This window comes from Corylus avellana, chromosome ca4 (genome assembly GCF_901000735.1).
Source record: "Corylus avellana chromosome ca4, CavTom2PMs-1.0".
Taxonomy (NCBI): domain Eukaryota; kingdom Viridiplantae; phylum Streptophyta; class Magnoliopsida; order Fagales; family Betulaceae; genus Corylus; species Corylus avellana.
The window spans coordinates 35055485-35079618 of NC_081544.1; the positions used below are offsets into that span (position 1 = coordinate 35055485).

Here is a 24134-nt window from a genome sequence, read left to right on the forward strand (position 1 = left end):
TCTCACATAGTGGACTAAATCTGTGTGAATATATAATTGACTCAACATGTGTAGCCTCTTGATTCATTTTTCAATTGTCATTTGATGGATTTATTTGACTCATTTTTGTACACAAAGATAAAATACTCAAGTATGTGTTGCTGGACCAAAAAATAATTGAGAAATGCATAACTAGCTAGCCTAATATTCAATTAGAGGGTTCTCAAGACGTAACTCAATCGACTGGTACCACGCCTAATAAAGCACTAGTTCAAATTTTCCTTTTCCCTCTTGGTCGGACATGTAATATATATATATATATATATATATATATCCAATCAATGTCCAATTCCTGATGCTTTCATAATCAACCTGTAAATTAACTTTTTTTTTTTTTTTTGTTTGGTATATTGTTAGCCTATTGATCAACTTAATGTAATTTTTTTTTTTTCTATTGGTAGCCTATTAATCACCTTAAATTGTCCTATAGCTTAAGCCATTTATAGCTGTTACTTCTCATATATATTTTTCACATGGAGGCAAGTCTCTTTTATTTTTGTACCATGGTAAAAGATTATATGATATTCTGCACAACAGGTTAATCATTTTAATTAATATTTTATTAAAAAAGTAATGTAGTATATATATTCATCATAAGTATCCCCCCAGCCGAACTCCTCTCAAATCTCTCAATCTTCAGGACCAAAAACAGACCCCCACGAAATCATTTTGAACAATCATTAAAGAATTTTATAAATTTATCATTACCAATTTTAGATTTAGGCCTATAACTCTGTAGCCAAAACATTTAAAAATAAAATTAATATTATTATTATTATTATTTACACTCATTTTATAATTATTAATAATTAATAGAGCGTGTTTTAAGTAATATAAAATGAGTATAAAAATTAACATTACTTTAATAAAATAAAATAGAAAGTAAAATCTTAGTGCAAAATTTTGGATAGAAGCTTAAACGCAGGAAGAGAGAGAGAGGAGTCCATCGACTCCATCCAATTCCATTCCCCATTTCCTCCTCCCTCCGCTAATCATAGACAAAGCTTTTACCTCACGCACTTCTCTGTCTCTTTCTCTGTCTCTCTCTCTTTCCCTGTGTCGCAAAGACGCGCACACACATACACACTCTTTTTGCTAAAACACCCAAACTTACCGTCTGCATAAAGTGAAACCAAATCCAAAGAAAAGCTCAAACCAATCTCTACATGGTGAACTCACTCCCACTCGCACTCCCACTCCCACTCCCACTCATCAAAATCCCCATCTCCCTCTAAAAACGAACACCAATCTATCTTTCTCTCAGGCAAAAACACGAACATCAAATACCCAATTTCTGGAAAAGCCTGGACCGTCATGTACATGTCGGAGAAGCCCCGTCCCATCGATTTCTACAAAGAGGAATCGCGAGAGATGATGATGGAGGTCGTATCCAATGGCGAGCTGCCACCGCACCACCAACACCACCCTCAAGCTCATCCCTCCCATCCCCAGCAGATGATCCTAGGCGATAGCAGCGGAGGTGATGAGGACCACGAGGTCGAGGTCAAGGCCCCCAAGAAGCGGGCCGAGACCTGGGTCCAGGACGAGACACGGAGCTTAATCGCTCTGCGCCGAGAGATGGATGGGTTGTTCAACACCTCCAAGTCGAACAAGCACTTGTGGGAGCAGATTTCGTCGAAAATGAGGGAGAAGGGGTTCGATCGGTCGCCGACGATGTGCACCGACAAGTGGAGGAACTTGCTCAAGGAGTTCAAGAAGGCTAAGCACCAGGATAGGGGGAGTGGGTCGGCCAAGATGTCGTATTACAAGGAGATTGAGGAGATTCTGAGGGAGCGGAATAAGAATGCGCAGTACAAGAGCCCCACGCCGCCTAAGGTTGACTATATGCAATTCTCGGATAAAGGTATGGATTTGAGCTTTGTTTCAAGCCTTTTTTTGGAAGAAATGGAAATGGGTATGAACCAAGTATTCGTTTTCGTAAAGAAATTTGCGTTAAATGATGTTTCTGGATGAGGGTTTGATTGGATAATGCTTGATTTCTGTTCCTGGGTGTATATGATTTGATGGATGCATATAGTTATTCCTGTGTGTTTTATTGCTTTAACTTAAAATAGCTGCGGTGTTAGAATTGCCATGTGCAGTGCTTCCTTCCTTATGAAATGTGATTCTATTAGAGGCTAATTCAGAGTTTTCTGAATTGGGTATAACAAATTAAGTCGAAAATGAGTTACTTTTTTAGTATTAGATGTTTGCCATTTTTGGCTTTTGCAAATGGATTTGATTTAGTGTGGGTTGTCTGAAAAAGGTTTGCAATGAGTGCTGCTTCAGAACTTTTGTTTTCCTTTTACCTTGCAATAGTTATGGTATTGAAATTACTATTTCAGTGCTTCCTGCATTCTGCAAAATAGATAGGCACATGATGAATCTTTCTGTGCGCTGAGTCATGTGAGATGTTCCCTAGAATGTTGTGTGAGGATTATCTTTGCTTATTTTGGGTGGGGGTATTGGGTGTAGGGGTACATAGGTCACTTTGTCGTGAGAATTTCTTTTTCTAGTTTTAATTAAAAGCTGGGGTGTCTTATGAGCCAGTAGAAGGGGATTTGTAGAGTAATATGGTTGAAACAAAAATTATTTTCTTCTCAATTTCATACGCATGTGAAGTAGGGAGGTACACAAGATTGATCATTTATCTGCCTTGGTTTCTTGATTACCCATGTCCCTTTACCTTATTTTGCCCTAAATCTTAATTTCATTGGATTCAGATAATTAGGTATCAATTCATCTACCTATATTACTTTAAGGAAAAATAAGGGAGGAAAGAAGTTGTTGATTTTGGAATTAGAAAATTAAGGGTATGCCTGATAATGGTTTTAAAAAGTGTTTTGATGTGACATAAAGGTGAGAAGTGTTTTGATGTGATATAAAGGAAGCGTGGTGGGCACTCCCCACAGTGGGTTCCTTGATAGGGGCGGCTCAAGCCACCCCTTTGCTGGGGGATGGCTGTGCAAGCCACCCCCATTTTTGGGGTTTGCCACACCCCTTAAGGGGTGGAGGAGTGATGGATCTGTTTTTCTGTTTTCAGAGTTTTGTAATTTTTTAATGAAAATAAAGAATATACGTTTAGTTTTTATAACACATGGCATGTGATGTGGCAAAACTACTTACGTGGCATTAATCTCAATAGAGATGGTGTGCGGCCACCCCTCCACTATATTAGAGGTGGCCGTCTTGAATCTTTGTTATTTTTAAAAGTAATAAGTTAGTCCCTACCCCTAAAAAATTAAGTACCTGTTATCTCAAAATATTCCTATAAGAATGTGTGAAAAGTTTTCTATAAAGTGTTGTGTTTTGAATTTTTTGTTAATGGTTTTGAGAAAAATGTGTTTTTTGTTTTGAAAACAGAAAACTGTTACCATATGAGGCTTAAGTTGTCTGGTCTTAAAGCCTTCAATACTTGCAATTGCCTGATCTGGTTGAAAGACGTATGGCATGCTAGCTTTTGTGATAACCATCTGTATTGTCCTTCCAATTTCCTTCTCAATGATGATGATGATTTTCTCCACTTGGTTTTTTTCAATAAAAGCTTATATGTTACCAATTAGTCAATTTTAAATGATATTATTAGTGTATTGTAGATGCTTCTTTCTGCAAAATGGTTGTTTTGGGTAAAGAGCACCCAGTATGTTTAAATTTTATATTTGTGTATTTTAGATGCTTCTTTGTGCAAAATGGTTGTTTTATATAAAGACTATCTAGTATGTTCTCACTCTTCTGTGACTCGGTCTTCTTTCAAGCTAAGCGACTTATTTGGCACTCTGATTCTGTGGTAAATAACATTCTAGACTGGATTGAAACACAGTATTCTATGCGTTAAATTGTTTCCAAATGTGATATTCTCCTGTGCATTGAGAATGCCTATAACCGGATCCTCATGTAGGTTATTGAGTACCCACTTATGATATTAGGATAATGGATAGAAGTAACTAAGTTGGATAAATTTCATACTGGCTCATGCGAAATTTTTTGAAGTTATTTTTGGTATTAGAATTTCTAAACCCCTTTACTTTCACTTTTAAGTTGAAGTGCTATGCTGTTGCTGTTACAGTTTATAATATTCTCTCCGCGTGGATGCTCCTGCTGTTCTTAATTCCATTCCTATTTTCAGTGGAGATTGTTAACCTCTAAAATACAAATATTTTATACAAGACCAATTTTCTATACCACATTTTCATAGTACCTCTACTGGATTAGTCGACTTTCTAGCCTAAGTTTCTATTGATCCTTTAACACCATGGTTGCAACCAAAACAGATAGCTGATATTATGGCCGTGTAGATTAGCTTTTTTCAGTTGGCAAATTTTTTTTATATATATAATTGGCCCCAGGAAAAATATCAATTGAAAAGAGGAATCTCTGTCCTTTGTCGTTGGCTTCAGGGGCTAAAAGTTGGGTTTATAGGGCTAGGGATTATAGAAAGATATCTTGAGGATTTTTGAAGAATCTGGTTTGAAAAATACTAGGGTTATAGGGTAAAGATGACTGTTCTTTGAGCAAACAGCTTGCAGGGATTTCTCTGGCAGCAATAAGATTTGATATTTTTGAGGTTGTTTTAAGGAATTATTTGGTGGGTTTGGTATGGAGAATTTTAGGGTTTAGGATTTGAGATCAAAGGATTAAAAGAAAGAAGAATCTTCACAACTATGGACCATATCTGTCTGATTCATTCTCTGAATTGTTCTCGGTGACCCATGTCATAATTTATCAATAAATTTTTCTGAGTGGAGAGAAAATTTTATTAAATCTGGCTTCCGCAATTAGTAATCAGTACAGGTCTGAATGAGGGCTTCATGCTTTTGAATTGTGCCATTCTCATCTTCCTTCAAGAATCACCATAGTGTATTGAGATTTCCTGTACATGATTTACTTGAGCATCCTTCTATGTGCTACCTTGTTAATTGCTGGTTGCATGCTTGCATTTCTGATTTACATGCTGCCACTGCCACTGCTTTGGACTTCTGTTAACTAGTGTACTAAATGTTCTTCAGCTTTTGTTGTTGGAAATTTGTAACACCTTGATGTCTTCTTCTTTGGCCCACTGTTATTGTAACCAATTTATATTCATTTTTCTGTTGTAATACTCACCCTTGTCTTATAATAGATGAGATGCTTTCTTTTCTGGGCTGTCCCAAAATAAATGGAAGTGTCCAAACGTCAAAGTGTTTATCCATTTATCTCCCAATATTACTCGTAAATTTTAAAATATTTTTTTCAAATTGAACTTATCCTTTTTGGTCCACGTAAGGGTATTATACAAAGATTGTCACGTTTATTTTGTTCCATTAAGATTCGTGACATTTGTAAACTCCCATCTATTTTGGATGGAGGGAGTAGTATAATAGGCAGCATAACTAAATATTTGGATTGTGCGATATGACATGCTTCTATTATTATGATATTGATGCCTATAAAGCAAACTGTTTGACTCACTTTGTGTTTGCGCAGGTATTGAGGATGCCAGCATTTCTTTTGGACCTGTGGAAGGTATGGACATATTTGATTGTCACTATTCTAATTTGTGTTTTATGTTTCTTTCTCACCTATTTCGCTGTTTTTGTTTTGGTGGCTTAAGACAAGTGTAGGATCTGTAATTAGGCTTTTGGTTTATCACCTGTTTAGTTGAGCTGAAAAGGAGGAGTAGAAAAAGAATTGAACACCATTCATGATGCATGGAACACGGTTGTTCAAATTTTAGTCTACTATAAACTATCATAAAAGATTGGAGAGAATCACAGCCACTAAAATAAACAACCATTTAGCTTTGGAATGTATATTTTATTGTAGATGTTGATATTTTCATGGTAAAGGAAGTGTGGAATTAATATATTATGAACCATTATCATGGAAGAATTAGTCACCTATTGAGACAAGAAATCTGGGTCTTGGAAAACCCTCCCCCCCTCCCAAACCACCACTATCCATAATTGAGAGAATTGGACTACTCTTTTCAGTGGAAATAAAGCAAGTTGAGATATGTGAGTGATGAAGATAACAATCAGATATCGGGGGAAATGATTTTGTTGATTGCATCTTGAATCAGGCTATGGAAGCCTTTCTATGGACTTGCTGAGTTTGATATTGAGTGAGACATGATTTTCTTCATCGGATACACAGTCCAATGCCAACCCTTGGTCCACTCTATGTATTTGTCATTTCTGTTGTCGATATGCAAATACCAAGACCTTGTCTCGCTGTTCTCCTGGTGCTTTCTCTCTAGGTTTCTCTAATTTGTGAGTGAGTAGATATTTTCTTTAATCCTCCCGTGTCTCATTAGTTCTTTAGGCCCTGTCCACTTAATCATCCAAAAAGCCCATTAAAGTCCATAGAGAAGAAACAAGCTTGAGGATGCTATTGCCTTTTCCAGAGTTTTACCTTCTTGTCTTAATATCTCCCTATGTATATCATGTATGGATCATACAAAATGCAACCTGAAGAATTTGAAGCAAAGCAGTTCCCACAACCTTCTCAGTCTCATTACCCAATAACTAAGTTTACTTGATCATGGGTGTGGGGATGCGGAGAGAGCAAGAGCGAGGATGGGGGAATGGGGAGGGAGAAAACTGGAGATTTCTTTATCCATTTTTTCAAAATTTGTCTCTCTTTTATTCTTTTCCTTGGTATGATTTTTTTTATATCCCATGTTGCCTTTTTTTTGTTATGTGTTTATCTCAAAGAAAAATGTGTTCCCTCCTGTTTAAGTTCCTTCACGTACAGCTACTGGCAGGCCAACACTCAATCTTGAGAGACATTTGGATCATGATGGACATCCTCTCGCCATTACCTCAGCTGATGCAGTTGCAGCAAGTGGAGTTCCTCCTTGGAATTGGAGAGAGACCCCTGGAAATGGTAACTTTGCATTTAAATCTGATTGTGCTGTGAAATTGGTTTAACAGACATCCTTTTTTGTAACTTCTCCTTCAAGCATGCTGCATAATGATTACCGTTTTGTTAATTTTAAGCACATCTTGTCTATGGGTGAATGCCCTCCTTTTGATATGCCCAAGTGACTAAGTGAGTGTTACCAAGGCCAGTGCTACGTTATCATGAGATTTTGGCGCTGCTTTTAATTGACAGGATTTCTTTATGTTAATTCTGTTGTTTTCTGCTCCCATTTTTGGCAGGTGGGGAGAGTCAGTCATATTGTGGGAGGGTCATATCAGTCAAGTGGGGGGATCACACTAGAAGGATTGGTATCGATGGCACTGCAGATGCCATCAAGGAGGCAATTAAATGCGCTTTTAGGTTAAGAACTAAACGCGCATTTTGGTTGGAGGATGAGGACCAGATAGTCCGAAGTCTTGACCGTGATATGCCTTTGGGGAATTACATGCTTCATCTTGATGAAGGTACAGTGTTCTGTGTACAGTTTTCATAAAAATAATTATGATTCTGAATATTTCTTAAGAGAAAATGTTGAAAAGGTTGCAGCATTTCTTGATGGGATTAATTATCATGGTTTGCCTTTCTTTTACTTTTTGATATACAAACTTGTAAATTTAATTATCAAGTACGTAGGGGGGCTAACCGAGCATGCTCACTACAGCTATATGGCCACCTGGCATTATTATGACTTCAATGGGTTCAGTATAACTTGGATGAGTCGATGTTAATGCTAAGCAGTTTTTGAGCCCCCATTTTTTGGTCCAAGTTTATGCTAAGCAATTTTCTTTTTCTTGTTTCCCTTTTTGGTTGGGGCTAAGCAGAAATGTTGAACTCCTAATTGCAGGATTGGCAATAAAAGTGTGTCTTTATGATGAGTCCGATCACATACCAGTGCACACTGAAGAGAAGATTTTTTACACTGAAGAGGATTACCATAATTTTCTTTCTCACCGGGGCTGGTCACGTCTGAGGGAGTTTGATGGATACAGAAACATTGATAATATGGATGATCTTCGACCTGGTGCAATATACCATGGTGTGAGTTGAAGGCAGCTACAGCTTCTTCATCAACTTGGAAGGACTTGGGTATTCTGTTTCCATCTTGATATAAAGTGCCACACCCACAGTGGTTGGTTCTGAACCATTTTGCTCAATTGTGCATATATTGCTCTTCGCTGCTCCAGTTTATTTGCTTAAAAATGCTTGCTTACAGTGGAGGGACTTTGTTATTCAGTTTCTTGATGCAAGCGCCACAACTGATTAGGAACCATGTTGCTCGGTTGTGTATAATATAATGCTGTATAATGTAGGACGTGGACAAAAAATCATCTGATCTCTTCACATAGTAAGCAGCAGCCTGGACCTTTCATGTCTGTAAATATGTGTATTTCCTCCAGTGACAACAAAGTAGTAATTCCAACTTCTTTCCTATTATCCTCCTTTGTGGCATGCAGTGAAAGATTGTGAAGTAGTAGTGTGGTGTCTAGTTAGTATATTCATACCCGCATATATATTGAGTAGAAAAAGAATCAAAAGAACAAAAAATATAAGGAAAAGGACAAAAAAAAAAAACTTCCAAACAGTTTAGAGGAAAATTCTGTCCCAGTGAAAACGAAACAATGCAAGTGTGCCTGGAGTTCATGGAGTTCATCAAGTATATGGTTAATTTATAATGGATGATTTTTTCTACATTTTGCATCAAGTTAATTTTGTTCTTATCAATTCAAGAATTACTCAGAACTCAAGTTTTCTTCTCAACTACACTTCAATGTATGGCGGTTGGCTAACACGATTTCAGTCCATTCAAGTTACCTTAATACAAACGAAAATTTAGAGAAATGATCATTTTACATCCCCGTAAGTCCACCATTGGATTATATCAATGGTGCGATAACAAGTTAAACTAGAAGGACGCAACAAGACAAAAGGACAATGGTGATTTTTCTTTAGTTCCATGTTTACACATGGACATTTCTACAAAATGTGAATAAAAGATTCACAATATACCACACACACTCAAGCCAAGCAGGAACAAACAAATAGAAGAGAAACAAGTGGCGAGTGAGTAGCTGCTGCGCTCTCTCTACTACTGCTCGTCCCATTCATCGTTCTTGTACGAAACAAGAGTGTCAACCTTGTGAATCTGCATAAACCCAGCAGCCATAATATTAACTTATTATATAGCCAATCTGATTTTTATCATTTCAATTGAATCAAAAATTGCAATTGCAGTAGTACCTTGGTATCAAAGGAATGCAATTTGACCATCTGTGGATTAGCTATAAGTTTTGGGTCACTCTCAATCCAAGTGAATGGGACTGCAACATCTTTATCAGTATATGCCAACACATCAAAAACACCTGAAATGAAGTGAAGTGTAGGCAAACCAAAGGGATTTTGATTAAGAGCAATCACCAAGTACAACAGAAATCATGGGGGGATATAAAGAATAAGTGTTTACATGGTTCGTCGAGGCATGGCAAATAGGTAATGCTTGAAGCAATCTGCCGCATGATAGCTTGAATCTCTCTCATGATTTCCTTGTCACTCTTCTCCCTTGAGACGCTGAAACCAGAAGAAATACAATAATAATAATAAAAAAAAACAAAGAATCTATCCCAAGCTTTAAAAGCACTCTAAGCACAATGAAGAACAACATTAAATCAAACTTTGTTTAAATTACCCCGTCTCGACGACCTCGTTATCGGTCTCAATGCTAAAGTTCCACCTTTCTAGGACCTCATTGGAAGCCTTACTCATTATTACAAGAACAATCCTCTGTAATTTTCCAGCTTCTAGCCATTCTTTACAAGAAAACCAAACATTTCAGTCATCGAAATGGTACAAACGCAACAAACATAAGCCCCACAGCATGGATGCTCAGAAATTGGAAGAGAAGCAAAACAAAAATATATCTTAGTTTCTCTTGTTTTTTATACTCATAAAATGAAAAACAGAAATCAGAAGGCCAAATTGTTCTAGATTCAAATGTTGCACTATGTTTCAATTACCCAGATTATTACAAAACACATAAAACCAACGAAGTTTGAATCCTATGGTTTCTTGTTTCTCCTGATTTTTTATTCTATCCCTACAGTTTCTTAGCATCCAAACAGAATACAAAATGCTCAGTCTAAAAGACATAATTTACCCGAAAGCTGAGCGGTTAAGTTGGCAATGAAGGATTTGACACCCTCATCCTGAGTAAGTAACATTGGAAGCCCGTATTTTTTCATCTTCACAAAACTCTCTTCCGGATAAACTCCGCGATTATAGAGAATGCTAAACAATTTTCAAACCAATATTAATTCTTCAAAATCCAACATATACATTTCAAAAATAAAAAACAAAAACAAACAAAGAAAAATTACAATCTAATTCTGTTACCTGTTTGCAGCATACCCTGAAAGAGGAATTGCCCAGAAATACAAAGATCAGCCAATATTTCTAAAAACCCCCAAAACCCAACAAAGAAAATCGAAAACTAAATTACATATATACAGAGAGAGAGAGAGAGAGAGAGATCTAATTGGTGTATAAGATAAAATAACATACCAAAGAACTCGCTGACAATTGCCGCTGAACCACGAAGGGTGATAATATCTTTAGCGACTGTTCTTGAAGCCATAACCTCCTTTTTGTGTATAAATCTTTCGGGAAAGAAAAAATCAAGATTTGTTGAAACAAAGATCAAACGCACTGATTATGGGTTTTTTTTATTTCCAATTTGATGGAGAGAATGAAATGGGGTAAGTTCTATTTCTAAGATATAGGGAAGGGCTTTGTTCAATCGTCAAAGGGCAAAAAATGGCTGAAAGTTCTATATTAATTCTTGGATCAAAGAGAAGGGTTTTGTTCAATCGGGTTGGGTATTCTGTAGTTAAGATCGAGAAAAGTTGCGAAAAGATTAGGGTTAGGATGCTGAATAACGAGGCTGCAGAAATAGATCAGCCTTTTGAGGAAATGGAAGGAAAAGTTGGGGCAACGGCTAGTTTTTCTTTTTTTCTTTTTTTTTTTTAAATAAAGAAAATTGGCTCCACCTCGAGGCCAACGGTAACATTTAAAATTGCGCCTTTAACGGTAAGAAAGTGGCAAGCATTTTAAAATGAAAAGAAATATCTCTTCTCTCTCCTCTCTCGGCATCTAATAAAAATTTCAAATGAGAAGAAAGTCAGGCTGGTTATCCCAACTAACCTTCCTATTAAAAAAAAAACAAAAAAAAAGAAGAAGCAAAAACACTTATATAATTAGGGTTAACCCAAAATCCCAAATCTCCCGCCCCTCTCTCTCAATTTCTCATTGCATTGACAATAATCAATCTAAATGAGATATTTTTGGAAACAAGCATCGCATTTCCACCAACATTTTTTTTGTTTCTTATGGAGCTAGAGCCTAAAAAACCAAATCTTTTATCAAAAGAGGTTTATCAAACTGATATGTAACTCATTTATTAGTATCCGTTACATTTATCTTAATTAATTATTTTGTCCATCTATGATGAATGAGTTACACATTAATTTGATAAATCTCTCTTGGTAAAAGATTTGATACTTATAGCATTTTTCTAAAAATTAAGGGTAAATATAAAATAAATCTATAATAAACGCGTTATTATATATAAATCACTATTTCAATTTTTAAATCCTAAAATTGCCTACTTAAGTTTTTTTTTTTTTTTTCAAAATTTAATTGGATCTTATAATTTTTAATAAATAAATATTATTTTAGTTTTTTGATATGCCAAAAAATGCTGACGTGACTTATTGGGCATCACTTAATTGGACGGAAAATACATGGACGGACCCAATTAAAAATCACTAAAAAATAAAATAAAATTAAGCAGCCAATTTCAAGATATAAAATTTGAAAGGGTGATATGTAATGATGGCACGTGTACTCAAGGGTTCAAGTTTCACAAGCCATCATCTGTCCATCATCAAGACACGTGACCTCTTCTATGCCTCATGAATGAAGCGAAATGTTAAGAGTTAATATATTTTTTATATATTTTGTTCATCTCATCTTACAAATCAATTATTAAATTTATTAACTTATATGAATTTTATATAAATTAATAATGAATCTCACAAATCTAATAATTAATCTATTAAAATTGTAAAAAAATATGAACCAAATAAAACAAATTATTGACTCCTAATATTTCTCCTCAACTTCATGTACTCCAAAGACATGGGAACTTGAAAAGCAAATCCACCATCTCTATAAAAAGCATGGCACGTACACCTCATGCTCCATTATACTGATTCCACACTATCAAGCGAGCCACGTGTATATGTAATGATTGTAACATGGGACTTCACGTGGCGGAGCTTCCCTATCTACCTTTTTCTTTTTTTTTTTTAATAAAAAAATAATAATAATAATTAAAAAAAAAAAAAAAAAAAAAAGAATGAGCTTAAATTTTCATTAATTAAAAAATTTTCTAGATATGATAAGAAGACACTTGAGAAATAAGTTTACTTCACCGATCATCGCCAGCTAAAATCTATATATTTAAACTAAAATACATAACAAAGAAAAAAGTTGGTACACACCGTTAAACACTAGAAGTAGATATTCTTTTGAAGAATAATCTCCAAAAAAATAAAAAATAAAAAAATTAGCTATTCCTTTCCTACGTGAATCACACATCGCTCCAAAATTTACTCAAAAACCCTCTATTGTCCAAATCAAATTAATAGTTTCTTCTATTCTACGCAAGTCTTGGGGATATGCATCTTATATTAATCATTCTTTAAAGATAAGGTGGGTATTATCAATACGCAATTAGACTTTGTGAGAAATGCATGTGTGAGGATGATACTTTATAACTCTATTGTCATGGGCCATGAAGCTAGGAAAAATTTCCAGCCGCCATTAACTGGGAAGCTGGAAATTGATTATCAAGCATTGGATGGCAACAAGCTGATTTAAAGCCTATCAGATATTGTCATGTAAGTTTTGTAGAATATTAATGAAATATTTGTATGGTACGTAATATTACTCTTATCAAAATCATGTAAGAAATAGAAATTTAAAGATAAGGTGAATATTATCAGTAAGAAATAGAAATTTAAAAATAAGGTGAATATTATCAATACGCAATTAGACTTTGTGAGAAATGCATGTGTGAGGATGATACTCCATAACTCCATTGCAATTAGGACTTTGTGAGAAATGCATGTGTGAGGATGATACTCCATAACTCCATTGTCATGGGCCATGAAGCTAGGAAAAATTTCCAGCCGCCATTAACTGGGAAGCTGGAAATTGATTATCAAGCATTGGATGGCAACAAGCTGATTTAAAGCCTATCAGATATTGTCACGTAAGTTTTGTAGAATATTAATGAAATATTTGTATGGTACGTAGTATTACTCTTATCAAAATCATGTAAGAAATAGAAATTTAAAGATAAGGTGAATATTATCAGTAAGAAATAGAAATTTAAAAATAAGGTGAATGTTATCAATACGCAATTAGACTTTGTGAGAAATGCATGTGTGAGGATGATACTCCATAACTCCATTGTCATGGGCCATGAAGCTAGGAAAAATTTCCAGCCGCCATTAAATGGGAAGCTGGAAATTGATTATTAAGCATTGGATGGCAACAGGCTGATTTAAAGCCTATCAGATATTGTCACGTAAGTTTTATAGAATATTAATGAAATATTTGTATGGTACGTAGTGTTACTCTTATCAAAATCATGTAAGAAATGGAAACACTACCAAAATCATGTAAGAAATGGAAATTTCCAGGAAATGGTTCAGGCATGACTCAAAAGGCTGGTGATGAGAAGGATAGGAGTGATTGATGGTGGCTTAGAAGCGTCGAGGTCGCCGAGGAAAGTTATTTCCATTTAGTCTTTCTTCCACAGAAATGTCGACACCATGGCTTCATTGATTTCATCATTCTGTTAACAGTCTGCATTTCTTTGTTTCCTAATTAGTTTTTTTTTTTTTTTTTGGTGGCTATTATAATCAAGTGAGGAATCAAAATTGTGATAAAATTAAGGGAGGGAATTTCTAATTTTTGAGGGTCAAAAAAAAAAATATATATATATATATATATATATATATTTTAAAGGAATTTTTTAAATTTTGAAGAGTTGAAACCCTCCAAGATAAACCAGGGTTCAACCCAGATTATAATTGTAATTTGGGGTTGTTTTTGTTGTGTGAAAGGTCGCGAATCTCTCACACAGTCAATCAAGCGGAACAAACGTGATATAGTGTTTAAAGAAAAATAAACAAAATAGTGCTTAATAACAACAAGAATACAAGATTTATGTAGTTCGGCAACTTGCCTACATTCATGGTGCAACAGTAAAAAGATTTCACTTATTCAAAAAAAAAAAAAAAAAAAGGGAGACACAAAAGAGTGTTAAAACACTCACAAACCTAAATCCCCAAATACACCCAAGTATTCCTCACACTCAAAACAATACTGATTCTTCCTAATTTCTGCAGAGTAGTACAAATGTTTTTCAATCTCTACAGAAAACCAGCACATTCTCTCGACTTACTTCTTGAGTGAAACCGATGGATATTTATAACCATACTGTACAAGAAGTCAAAAAAACAATAGCTACTCCTTTTGTTGACAAATGCGGCTTGCTCCTTTTGTTGACAAATGAAGAAAAAAAGGAGGAGTTAATCCAGCTGCTTCTGCTAAGTACGACTACAACTCTTAGGTGTAGAGACTTCATTGTTGGAGAAGCCTTCATACGGTGTATTTGGAGATAAGGAGCATGACAAGTTTGATAAAGAGACCAAGTCTTTCCTTTTTTACTACTATGAGCCAATTTTTCAACAGTTTTTATTAGGAGTACTATAATATCTTTAATGGAATGTTCCACACAAAGTTAGAACATTGCAAAACAACCCAATTTGCTTATAAAGTTAATTATCTGTCTAAAATTTGTCAATTAGATGTCTTTTCACTTGAAGCATCAAAGTGAAATATTAGTCCTTTTTTTTTTTTTTTTTTTGGTTCCTGAGTGCAGGATAATAATAATTAATCACTACTTGGCTGGATGCCATGTGTTATTGATGGATAAATCATTTTTTTAAGACAATTTGGGCTAGGATACCGCATGAAGGATAACCTTCAGGACCGTAAATGCTAATAAATGATAAAAGCTACTCTTTTTTTTTTTACAAAGGTACAAAAGCACCCCTCTTTTAAAAAGTTGCAAAGAGAAATATTATATATTATGCCACATCCCACCTCTATTTTATTTGGCTGTTGCAGTAGTGCTTATAATTTTTTTTTTTTTTTATCTTTTTTAACAATGGCTAATCAACTTTTTGATTTTTTTTAATAAGAACCGAAGAATATTGTTATATCAGTTCATGAAATGAGAGTGTAAGTATATAGCATTACTCATTATAAAATAATATTGTTAAAAATTGTACCTTTATTTCATCATTATCTTATCTTGTTGATGTACCTATATCAATCACTACTTGAATTTTGCTGGTAACAGATAGTAGTAGGATAAAAGTATGCTTAAAAAAAAAAAAAAAATTAAAAATGAGATAAAAGTAAGAGTAGAAATGTAGAATAGTGTTTCTTTGATATTGTTTCTGTTTATGTAAGGTCAATATTTTTTTTATATTTGGTTCATTTCATCTTACAAATTAACTATTAAATTTACGGACTTATATAAACTCTGCATAAATTAATGATAACTTTTCAAAATCTAACGGTTAATCTATTGACCAAATATAAAAAATATATTTACCTTATAATATTTTTTTAATAATAATATTGACACAAGACGTGCACACTTCTTGGGTGCAAGGGTTTTACCCTCCGCACGCCAACCCCAAGCCACCACGTCTCCAGTCCGATTAAGGAAAGCTGAGTAGTCCGAACCCCCTTGTGAGCCACACGCCCTAGTGAAATCTTTGACACCGACACTCTATAGTCGCCACTTGGCGGGACCGACGGCTATGATCTCTTTCCCCACGCAGTAAAAATCAATCAAACAATAAAGAATCTTTTCTTCTTTTCCTAGAGTACCGTACAGAATCACGAGGCAAGATATCATTCCCTATTTATTTATTTGCAATTAATATTTGGGGGATCCTCTTGAACCATTAAAGGTCTATGACTCAGAAAAAAGAAAAGAAAAGAAAAGAAAATAGGCCTATAATTCCGTGCTGATACTTGTGGTACTATGCATGACGTATATATATTCTTTACAAAATTATATTTAGATAAAGAAAAGTTTAAAATCAAATTTAGACTTTAGTTGATTTTTTTTAAAAAAATAGTCTTTAGTTTTTTTACATTATTTACTTTAATTTACTGCCTAATTAATTAACAATAAAATATCTTATTCTTGAAAGAAAAAAAAAAATGCTAGGTTAGGTCAATTATGAATTAATGTCACACATCATATGTTAATTGTATGTGTTATGTGGAAAATTATTAATATATCCTAATTAAAACAATTAAAAACAATTTTTTTTTTCTTAAAAGAGGGGTAAGGGGTAACCTACCACTACGAGATGCTAATGAATTAGACAGTAAGGTGATAGAATGGCCTATTTAAAATCGAGATATGATATTTAGTATTCTCCGAGCATTTTTTTAGCAGTCCTATGGCATATTCATTCCGCTCTTAAAATATATATATTAAGGTGAATTAAACATGTAACGTCAACTAAAAATTTTAAGAGAATGCTAAATAGCATTTCTCGTTAAAAAAATTAGAAGAAGCTTGAGGACTAATGACTAAATTTGATTTTTTTTTTTTTTTTTTTTTTAACTAAAAAAGAATAGAAAAGAAAAAGGAAAAGTGCGCATGAACTGCGGTATCCATGTGGTGTCAGCATCACATGTGTTTTTCTCGCATTTTGTTTTTTTTTTTTTTCCAAAAAGAAATTGTATAACCTCGAAATGAAGACATCCGTGAGGACCATGAAGACATACATACTCTGAAAAGAGACATGATTAAGAAAATCAGAGAGATGCATGAGACTGTTATGATTCTGGTCCCCATTTAAAATTCTAACATTTTTATTTTTAAATTTTTTTCCATTCAAGAACTGAGAGGGATAGAGATTGGCCGACAATGATTGTGGCGATGAGGATAGTTTTTGGGCTATTTATAAAGATATTCACGCACCCACTATTTGTAAAGCGTCAGTAGCTCTTTGTCATCACCCTAAAAGAGCCACGTGCGTCCTTCCCATTTTAAAGGTTTTATCCTCTTTAACTGGACCTACTTCTCATTTTTATTTATTTATTTTTTAACTCGTCCTCTGAATCTGTTATGATTTCATGAATATTTTTCAATTTCGATTCTGTTTTTTTCTTCTTCAATGTTCTAGGTACTTATCTGAATTGGGTTGTCACTGTTTTTTGTCATTTTTGATATAAAGGTACTGTTATACATGCAAGGGATTCCCTCTGTTGTTAGTTCTTAGCTAGGGAATTCCGTTCGTTTTCTCTACTGGGGTTCTTTAAAATATGGAGTTGGTCATTATGGATATCTCCTTGGAGGTTGTCAATGTAGCATTTGTGATAGCTTTTCTGACATGGGTTTTGCTACAAGTTTGGAGACAAAGGAGGGACAGTGGGGATATAAATTTGGAACAGAGACCAACGAGTGGATATGGAAGAGTTTTCACTACAATTACTGTTCTTTCTAATGTCATAATCTCAATTTCGTACCTTGCTTTTGGCTTGTTTGAATATTGGAATCATAGGAAGATCGCTCGTAAATATGTCTTCTTAGTCATCACTTGGGTGTTAGCAACTTTACTTACAATCTATGCTAAGAAAAGAACTCTTGGAGAAGACAAAAGGTGGCCATTAGTCCTCATTCTCTGGTGGGTTTTCTCCTGCATTTTTGATTCACTTTCTCTCTCCATTTATGCTATCACCCTTTTGAAACCAATGGATTTGCCGACTTTTTTGCCAGCGCCTAACATAATTGATTTTACTTCACTTCCTTTGGCTATAGTGCTTTGTTTCAGTGCTTCTTTACCTAGTAGTAGTTGTACCAGATTAAAACACAATGACATAGTAGAAGAACCTTTACTTCAAAAGGAAAATGGAAGTTCCTCTGATGGGTTCACCAATGCTGGGATTTGGAGCCAAGTTACCTTCCTGTGGCTAAATCCTATTTTAAAAAGAGGTCGAGTTCAAAAACTTGAACTGCCTCATATCCCTTCAGTTCCTCAATCTGAAACAGCAGAAGATGCTTCCTTGTTGCTGGAAGAATCGCTTAGAAAGCAGAAATTCGGAGATTCTTCACTGCCTAAAGCCATAGCCTATGCCATATGGAAATCCCTACTTAAAAATGCAGCTTTTGCAGGTACCGGCCAGTTTCTTCTTGTAATCTTGTTTGTATTTTCCATTCCACAGATTTTATATGCTTTTGCTCTCATCTTGTTTTGGTAGGAGTCAACACAATTGCGTCCTACATGGGTCCTCTCCTGATCTCAAATTTTGTGAATTTCTTGTCTGGGAATGATTCAAGCATCTTCTATGGTTTGAATCTTGCATTCTTTCTCTTCTTCGCAAAGACAGTGGAGTCAGTAACTCAAAGACAATGGTATTTTGGTGCTCAGCGCATTGGTATACGAGTGCGGGCAGCTCTAATGGTATTGATTTACAACAAGTCACTATCAATTAAGTATGGTGGCTTAAGCAATGGTAAAATAATAAATTTAATCAACGTGGATGCCGAAAGAATTGGAGACTTCTGCTGGTACATTCATGGAGTTTGGTTGCTTCCGGTCCAGGTAATTCTGGCCCTTATCATTCTTTACACGAATCTTGGTGCTGCCCCCTCCATTGCTGCTCTTTTTGCCACCATTTTGGTTATGTTATGCAACACACCTTTGGCCAATATTCAAGAAAGGCTTCATTCCAAGATCATGGAAGCTAAAGATTCAAGAATCAAAGTGACTTCAGAGATTTTGAAGAGCATGAGAGTTTTGAAGCTGCACTCATGGGAATCCACATTCTTGAAGAAGCTCCTTCATCTTAGGGAAATTGAGAGAAGTTGGCTGAAGAAATACCTCTATACTTGCTCAGCAGTGGCCTTTCTCTTTTGGGCTTCACCAACTTTTGTTTCAGTTGTCACTTTTGGGGTATGCATTGCATTGAACACACCATTAACAGCAGGTACAGTCCTCTCAGCTTTAGCCACTTTTCGAATTCTACAAGAACCTATCTACAACCTACCTGAGCTTATATCCATGATTGCTCAAACAAAAGTCTCAGTTGATCGTATCCAAAATTTTATTGGCGAAGAAGATCAAAAGAAGTTGCTAAATTATCATACTTCAATCGAGTCCAATATTGCGATTGAATTTGAGCCAGGAGAATACACTTGGGAAACGGTTGATGAAAAATCAAAGAGGCCTACAATCAAAATAATGGAGAAGATGAATATAATGAAAGGTTATAAGGTTGCAATTTGTGGTCCAGTTGGGTCAGGAAAATCAAGCCTACTCTCCAGTATACTTGGTGAACTTCCTAGGATTTCTGGGGCAGGAATAAAGATTTATGGATCAAAAGCCTATGTGCCCCAGAGTGCTTGGATTCAAACTGGTACTATTAGGGAGAATGTGTTGTTTGGCAAGGAAATGAATAAGGCCTTTTATAAGGACATACTGGAAGCCTGTGCTTTGGAACAGGATATTAAAATGTGGCTAGGCGGAGATTTGAGCGTAGTTGGAGAGAGGGGGTTGAACTTAAGTGGTGGACAAAAGCAGAGGATTCAACTGGCAAGAGCTGTCTACAGTGATGCTGATGTTTATTTCCTGGATGATCCTTTCAGTGCTGTTGATGCACATACTGGAACCTATTTGTTCAAGGCAAGTTACATTTTATCTTTGAGTCAAAACATGTTTTTTGTTGGTCATGCACTAATCACCATGAGATGGATTTCAATAACAGTTAAAAATATTTTTGCAGAATTGTCTCATGCAACTCTTATCCAATAAGACTGTGGTCTATGCTACCCATCAAGTGGAATTTCTAGATGCTGCGGACATCGTTCTGGTAAGTTATTTGAATTATTTTATTGTCCATATCCCCTAAGAAATTAAGAACATTATCCTCTCAACCAATTTATCTCTTGCTGTTAATAGGTGATGAATGATGGAAGAATAGTGCAGTCGGGAAAGTATGAAGATCTGATTGCAGATCCTAGGAGTGAACTTGTTAGACAAATGGATGCTCATAGAAAATCACTGAACCATGTTAACTCATACCAACATGATAACTCCTTAACCAGTAGACCCTCTCCTATAAATCAGATAGAAGTTGCAGAAGAAAATTTTGAAGAGCCCATCAAGAATGAGAAACTTACGGTGAGATCTCAAGAAGAAGAAACAGAAACTGGTAGGGTGAAATGGAGTGTTTACTCAACCTTTGTCACTTGCGCTTACAAAGGAGCTCTAGTTCCCGTTATCCTTCTCTGTCAAGTTCTCTTTCAGGGACTACAGATGGGCAGCAATTACTGGATGGCATGGGCAACAGAGGTAGAAGGCAAGGTCAATAGAAAGCAGTTGATAGGGATATTTGTTCTGCTGTCTGGAGGGAGCTCAATCTTCATATTGGGAAGGGCAGTTTTGATGTCATCTGTTGCTGTTGAGACTGCCCAGCGTCTCTTCTGTGGAATGATCACATCAGTTTTCCGAGCACCCATTTCCTTTTTTGACTCCACGCCTTCAAGTCGAATCCTTAGTAGGGTCTGTTTTTTGTTTATTTCAAATCAGAAGTTTTAATTTGTTTGAAGTTTGTATGAAACTCCAGAATAACTTTCCTTTCTTTCTTTTTTTCTTCTCTTTTTTCCCAATAATTGCAGTCTTCTACAGATCAAAGCACAGTAGACACAGACATTCCATACAGATTAGCTGGATTGGTATTTGCACTTATTCAGTTATTAAGTATCATCATCCTTATGTCCCAGGTGGCGTGGCAAGTCTTCCCTCTCTTCCTTGCCATTCTTGCAATCTCCATATGGTATCAGGCAAGAACAAATCCTGCTTTAAATTTTTTATGATGCTTTTTAACGGCTGGATATGTTCAGAACGTAAATCTGCAGTGGCATCGTGCTGCATGTAGTGCACAAGGAATAGAATATATTTGTAGTATCTAAATATAATTAAACATCTATGCTGCATGCATAATTTTCTTTCAATCTTTGAAATTCATATTTCTTAGTGGTCATATGTTGTATGCACAATGGATAAAACTTGTGTGTTTATTTCAACTTCTCTGCAGGCTTATTACATTACTACTGCCAGAGAACTAGCCCGAATGGTTGGAATTCATAAGGCTCCAATCCTCCATCACTTTTCAGAATCTGTCTCTGGGGCAGCTACAATTCATTGTTTCAATCAGGAAGATCGCTTCCTGACCAAAATTATGAGCCTGATCAATGATTATTCTCGGGTAGCCTTTTACAATTCTGCCACAATGGAATGGCTGTGCGTTCGGATCAACTTACTCTTCAACCTGGTGTTCTTCCTTGTTCTGATCATCTTGGTGAGCCTGCCTAGGTCAGCCGTCAACCCCAGTAAGTTCTTCCTGTCCCTCCTTTTCTTACCTTCTTCTTCTTCTTCTTCTTACTATATTTGCCACAGTTTGAAATTGCTTCAACTCACTCCATTCAATGTCAATGCTGAACTAATGCACTGGTTAATCTACCTCAGGCTTGGCAGGACTGGCAGCTACCTATGGTCTGAACCTAAATGTTCTTCAAGCATGGGTTATATGGAATCTGTGCAATGTTGAGAACAAAATGATATCAGTTGAGAGAATTCTTCAATTTACTAAAATACCAAGCGAAGCGCCTCTAGTGATTGAAGACTGTAGGCCAAAGCCTGAATGGCCAACAGATGGAAGAATAGAGCTTGAAAACCTTCAAGTTCGGTATAATCCTGCTCTCCCTGTGGTTCTCAAAGGGATCACTTGCACCTTCCCAGGAGAGAAGAAAATTGGAGTTGTGGGCAGGACAGGAAGTGGAAAGTCGACTTTAATTCAAGCTCTCTTCAGGGTGGTGGAGCCTTCGGGAGGACGCATTCTTATCGATGGAGTTGACATTTGCAAGATAGGATTACGGGATTTAAGGTCTAGGTTGGGTATAATACCACAAGACCCAACTTTGTTTCAAGGAACCATGAGAAGTAATCTTGATCCTATACAACAGCACTCGGATCAAGAAATTTGGGAGGTTAGAGTTAGAAAACACTTTTTTGAAAGAAATGTTTGAAACTTCTTTTTTTCTTTTTTTTTTTTTTTCACTAACATCACTTAATACATCAGGTTCTCAGTAAGTGTCATCTAGCGGAGATAGTTAAACAAGATCAAAGGCTTCTTGATGCACCAGGTATAACAACTAGTAAATAAAATGATGCAAAGTATCTCCTTGTTTCTTTCAAAAGTCATTTGTCTTTTTATTAATTTTTTTTTTGGTTCTGGAATCTGGGCAATGATGCAGTTGCTGAAGATGGAGGAAATTGGAGCGTAGGACAGAGGCAGCTTGTTTGCCTGGCCAGGGTGCTCCTCAAGAAGAGAAAAATTCTGGTGTTGGATGAGGCTACTGCTTCGATTGATTCTGCAACTGATAGTTTAATTCAACAAACAATAAGAGATGAGACAAAGGGATGCACTGTCATCACTGTGGCTCATCGTATACCAACTGTTATCGACAATGAATTGGTTCTAGTTCTTGATGAAGGTATGCTCAGAAACCCAATAAAATTTTAACTTCATTCACTTCCTGGGCTCTAAGAAAAATAAAATTTAATTAGGTACTTTAATAATCGCAAGCATACAAGTAGATCACAAATATAAGTACCTTCAAATGTGAGTGCAATTGCTTTGGTGGTAGATCTGCCTTGAATTCAATGCAAAATTCTGACTTAAGACAGCAATTCTAAGAATAAATTGACAAGGTATGAAAACATAATCCTAATGCAAACAGGAACTAGTACAGATTCTAATTTACTTTCATTGCAAAGATACAAACTTGGGTTTAAATAGGAAGAACATAAGTTAGTATTGGCTAATGTGGATTACATGTATCAATTGTGAACTTATTTGAGCTGATATTTTGCTTAATACAGGCAAGGTTGCAGAGTATGACTCCCCAGCTCAGTTACTCGAGGATAATTCATCTTCATTCTCAAAGTTGGTGACTGAGTTCTTGAGGAGATCATCCAAGAATAACTATGATAGGAATCTGTCTTGAGGAAGGTTAGAGATTATACACGATGAAGACTGCAGCAATGCCCTTGCACGCCAGATGGTGAATCATGACAATCTAGCGTATACAAATGCCCCAAGGAGCTAAAATGAGACTGACAACAACAGCTCTCACAATTGACACCTTCAACTTCAAAATTCATGACTTGCAAACAAAGGGACAACTATTTGGGTTGGCAACAACATTGCCCAAATAATCAAATATATGTTCACTTCAAAAAAAATCAAATATTGTTACCACAGAGTTGATGCTCAATGCAACTGCATATTTGACCAATATTGCTGACAACTGTAACTGCCCTCAATAACTTCTTTGAACCGAAAGAACCTATGGTGGAGTGGTTTAATAAAATTTACCTCTAAAGTATTTCATCCATCTTTTTATGTGGAAACTTGATGAAATTCTAATTGTCACATTTTTCACATTGCAGAAGCAACAGGAATGGTATCCAATTTCTGTAAATTCTGGAAAAACGAAATCCGTTTTCCATGTCCATATACCCCAACTCTTCTTTTGTCATGGTTATAAAATGCTTTGTGCACTTGCAACCATTTGGTAATTGTTTTGTTCGTGTTCTTTTGCGTGGATGTTGTATTTCTCCCTTTCCCCATTTTCCCTTGTAATTGTTCAGAGGAAAAAAAAAAACATTTGGTAATTGAAAAGGATTCTCAAACCTGTGCCTGCTTGTAGTAAAAAGACTAAGTTGATGTTATCGATTAAATGATGAGTTTATTGGATTAGGAAAAAAAAAAAAAAAATTAAAATGATGAGTACTTGTAGGGATATTACAACTTTTATTGTAAGTTTATTATAAACTTAACGTGATAATTCATAATTGGAAAAATAATTAGCATTGTCACTATTCACTCTTAACAAAGATATAAAAGCTTAATCATTTCACCAATTATGGCCTACCACATCAAGTTTGTAAAGGAATCATAGTAAATAG

At 35.6% G+C, this 24134-nt stretch overlaps 3 protein-coding genes across 5 annotated transcripts; 2 read left to right on the forward strand and 1 right to left on the reverse strand.

The window, feature by feature from the left end:
• Positions 1-955: 955 nt before the first annotated feature.
• On the forward strand, positions 956-8378 carry LOC132177911 (trihelix transcription factor GT-1-like). Of its 3 annotated transcripts, none has more exons than XM_059590388.1 (5): positions 956-1903; positions 5503-5541; positions 6757-6903; positions 7179-7403; positions 7784-8378. In XM_059590388.1, exons 1-5 carry the CDS (start codon positions 1354-1356, stop codon positions 7984-7986), a joined length of 1164 nt encoding a protein of 387 aa, XP_059446371.1. In that variant the 5' UTR covers positions 956-1353; the 3' UTR covers positions 7987-8378. The 3 variants fall into 3 exon arrangements, with proteins under 3 accessions (XP_059446371.1, XP_059446372.1, XP_059446373.1); XM_059590389.1 differs by having other exon boundaries at positions 6772-6903; XM_059590390.1 differs by having other exon boundaries at positions 7761-7863.
• A 214-nt stretch (positions 8379-8592) lies between these two features.
• On the reverse strand, positions 8593-10912 carry LOC132179153 (mitotic spindle checkpoint protein MAD2). Its single transcript, XM_059591803.1, has 7 exons — positions 10495-10912; positions 10327-10342; positions 10091-10221; positions 9623-9743; positions 9401-9504; positions 9178-9299; positions 8593-9082 (listed from the first exon to the last, which is right to left on the reverse strand). Exons 1-7 carry the CDS (start codon positions 10565-10567, stop codon positions 9026-9028), a joined length of 624 nt encoding a protein of 207 aa, XP_059447786.1. The 5' UTR covers positions 10568-10912; the 3' UTR covers positions 8593-9025.
• Positions 10913-17250: 6338 nt separating this feature from the next.
• On the forward strand, positions 17251-23712 carry LOC132179728 (putative ABC transporter C family member 15). Its single transcript, XM_059592492.1, has 10 exons — positions 17251-18274; positions 18361-19784; positions 19885-19971; positions 20061-20663; positions 20780-20944; positions 21199-21493; positions 21630-22150; positions 22243-22306; positions 22418-22657; positions 23046-23712. The coding sequence occupies exons 1-10, from the start codon at positions 17425-17427 to the stop codon at positions 23168-23170; spliced, it is 4374 nt and encodes a 1457-aa protein (XP_059448475.1). The 5' UTR covers positions 17251-17424; the 3' UTR covers positions 23171-23712.
• The last annotated feature ends 422 nt before the right edge of the window (positions 23713-24134 follow it).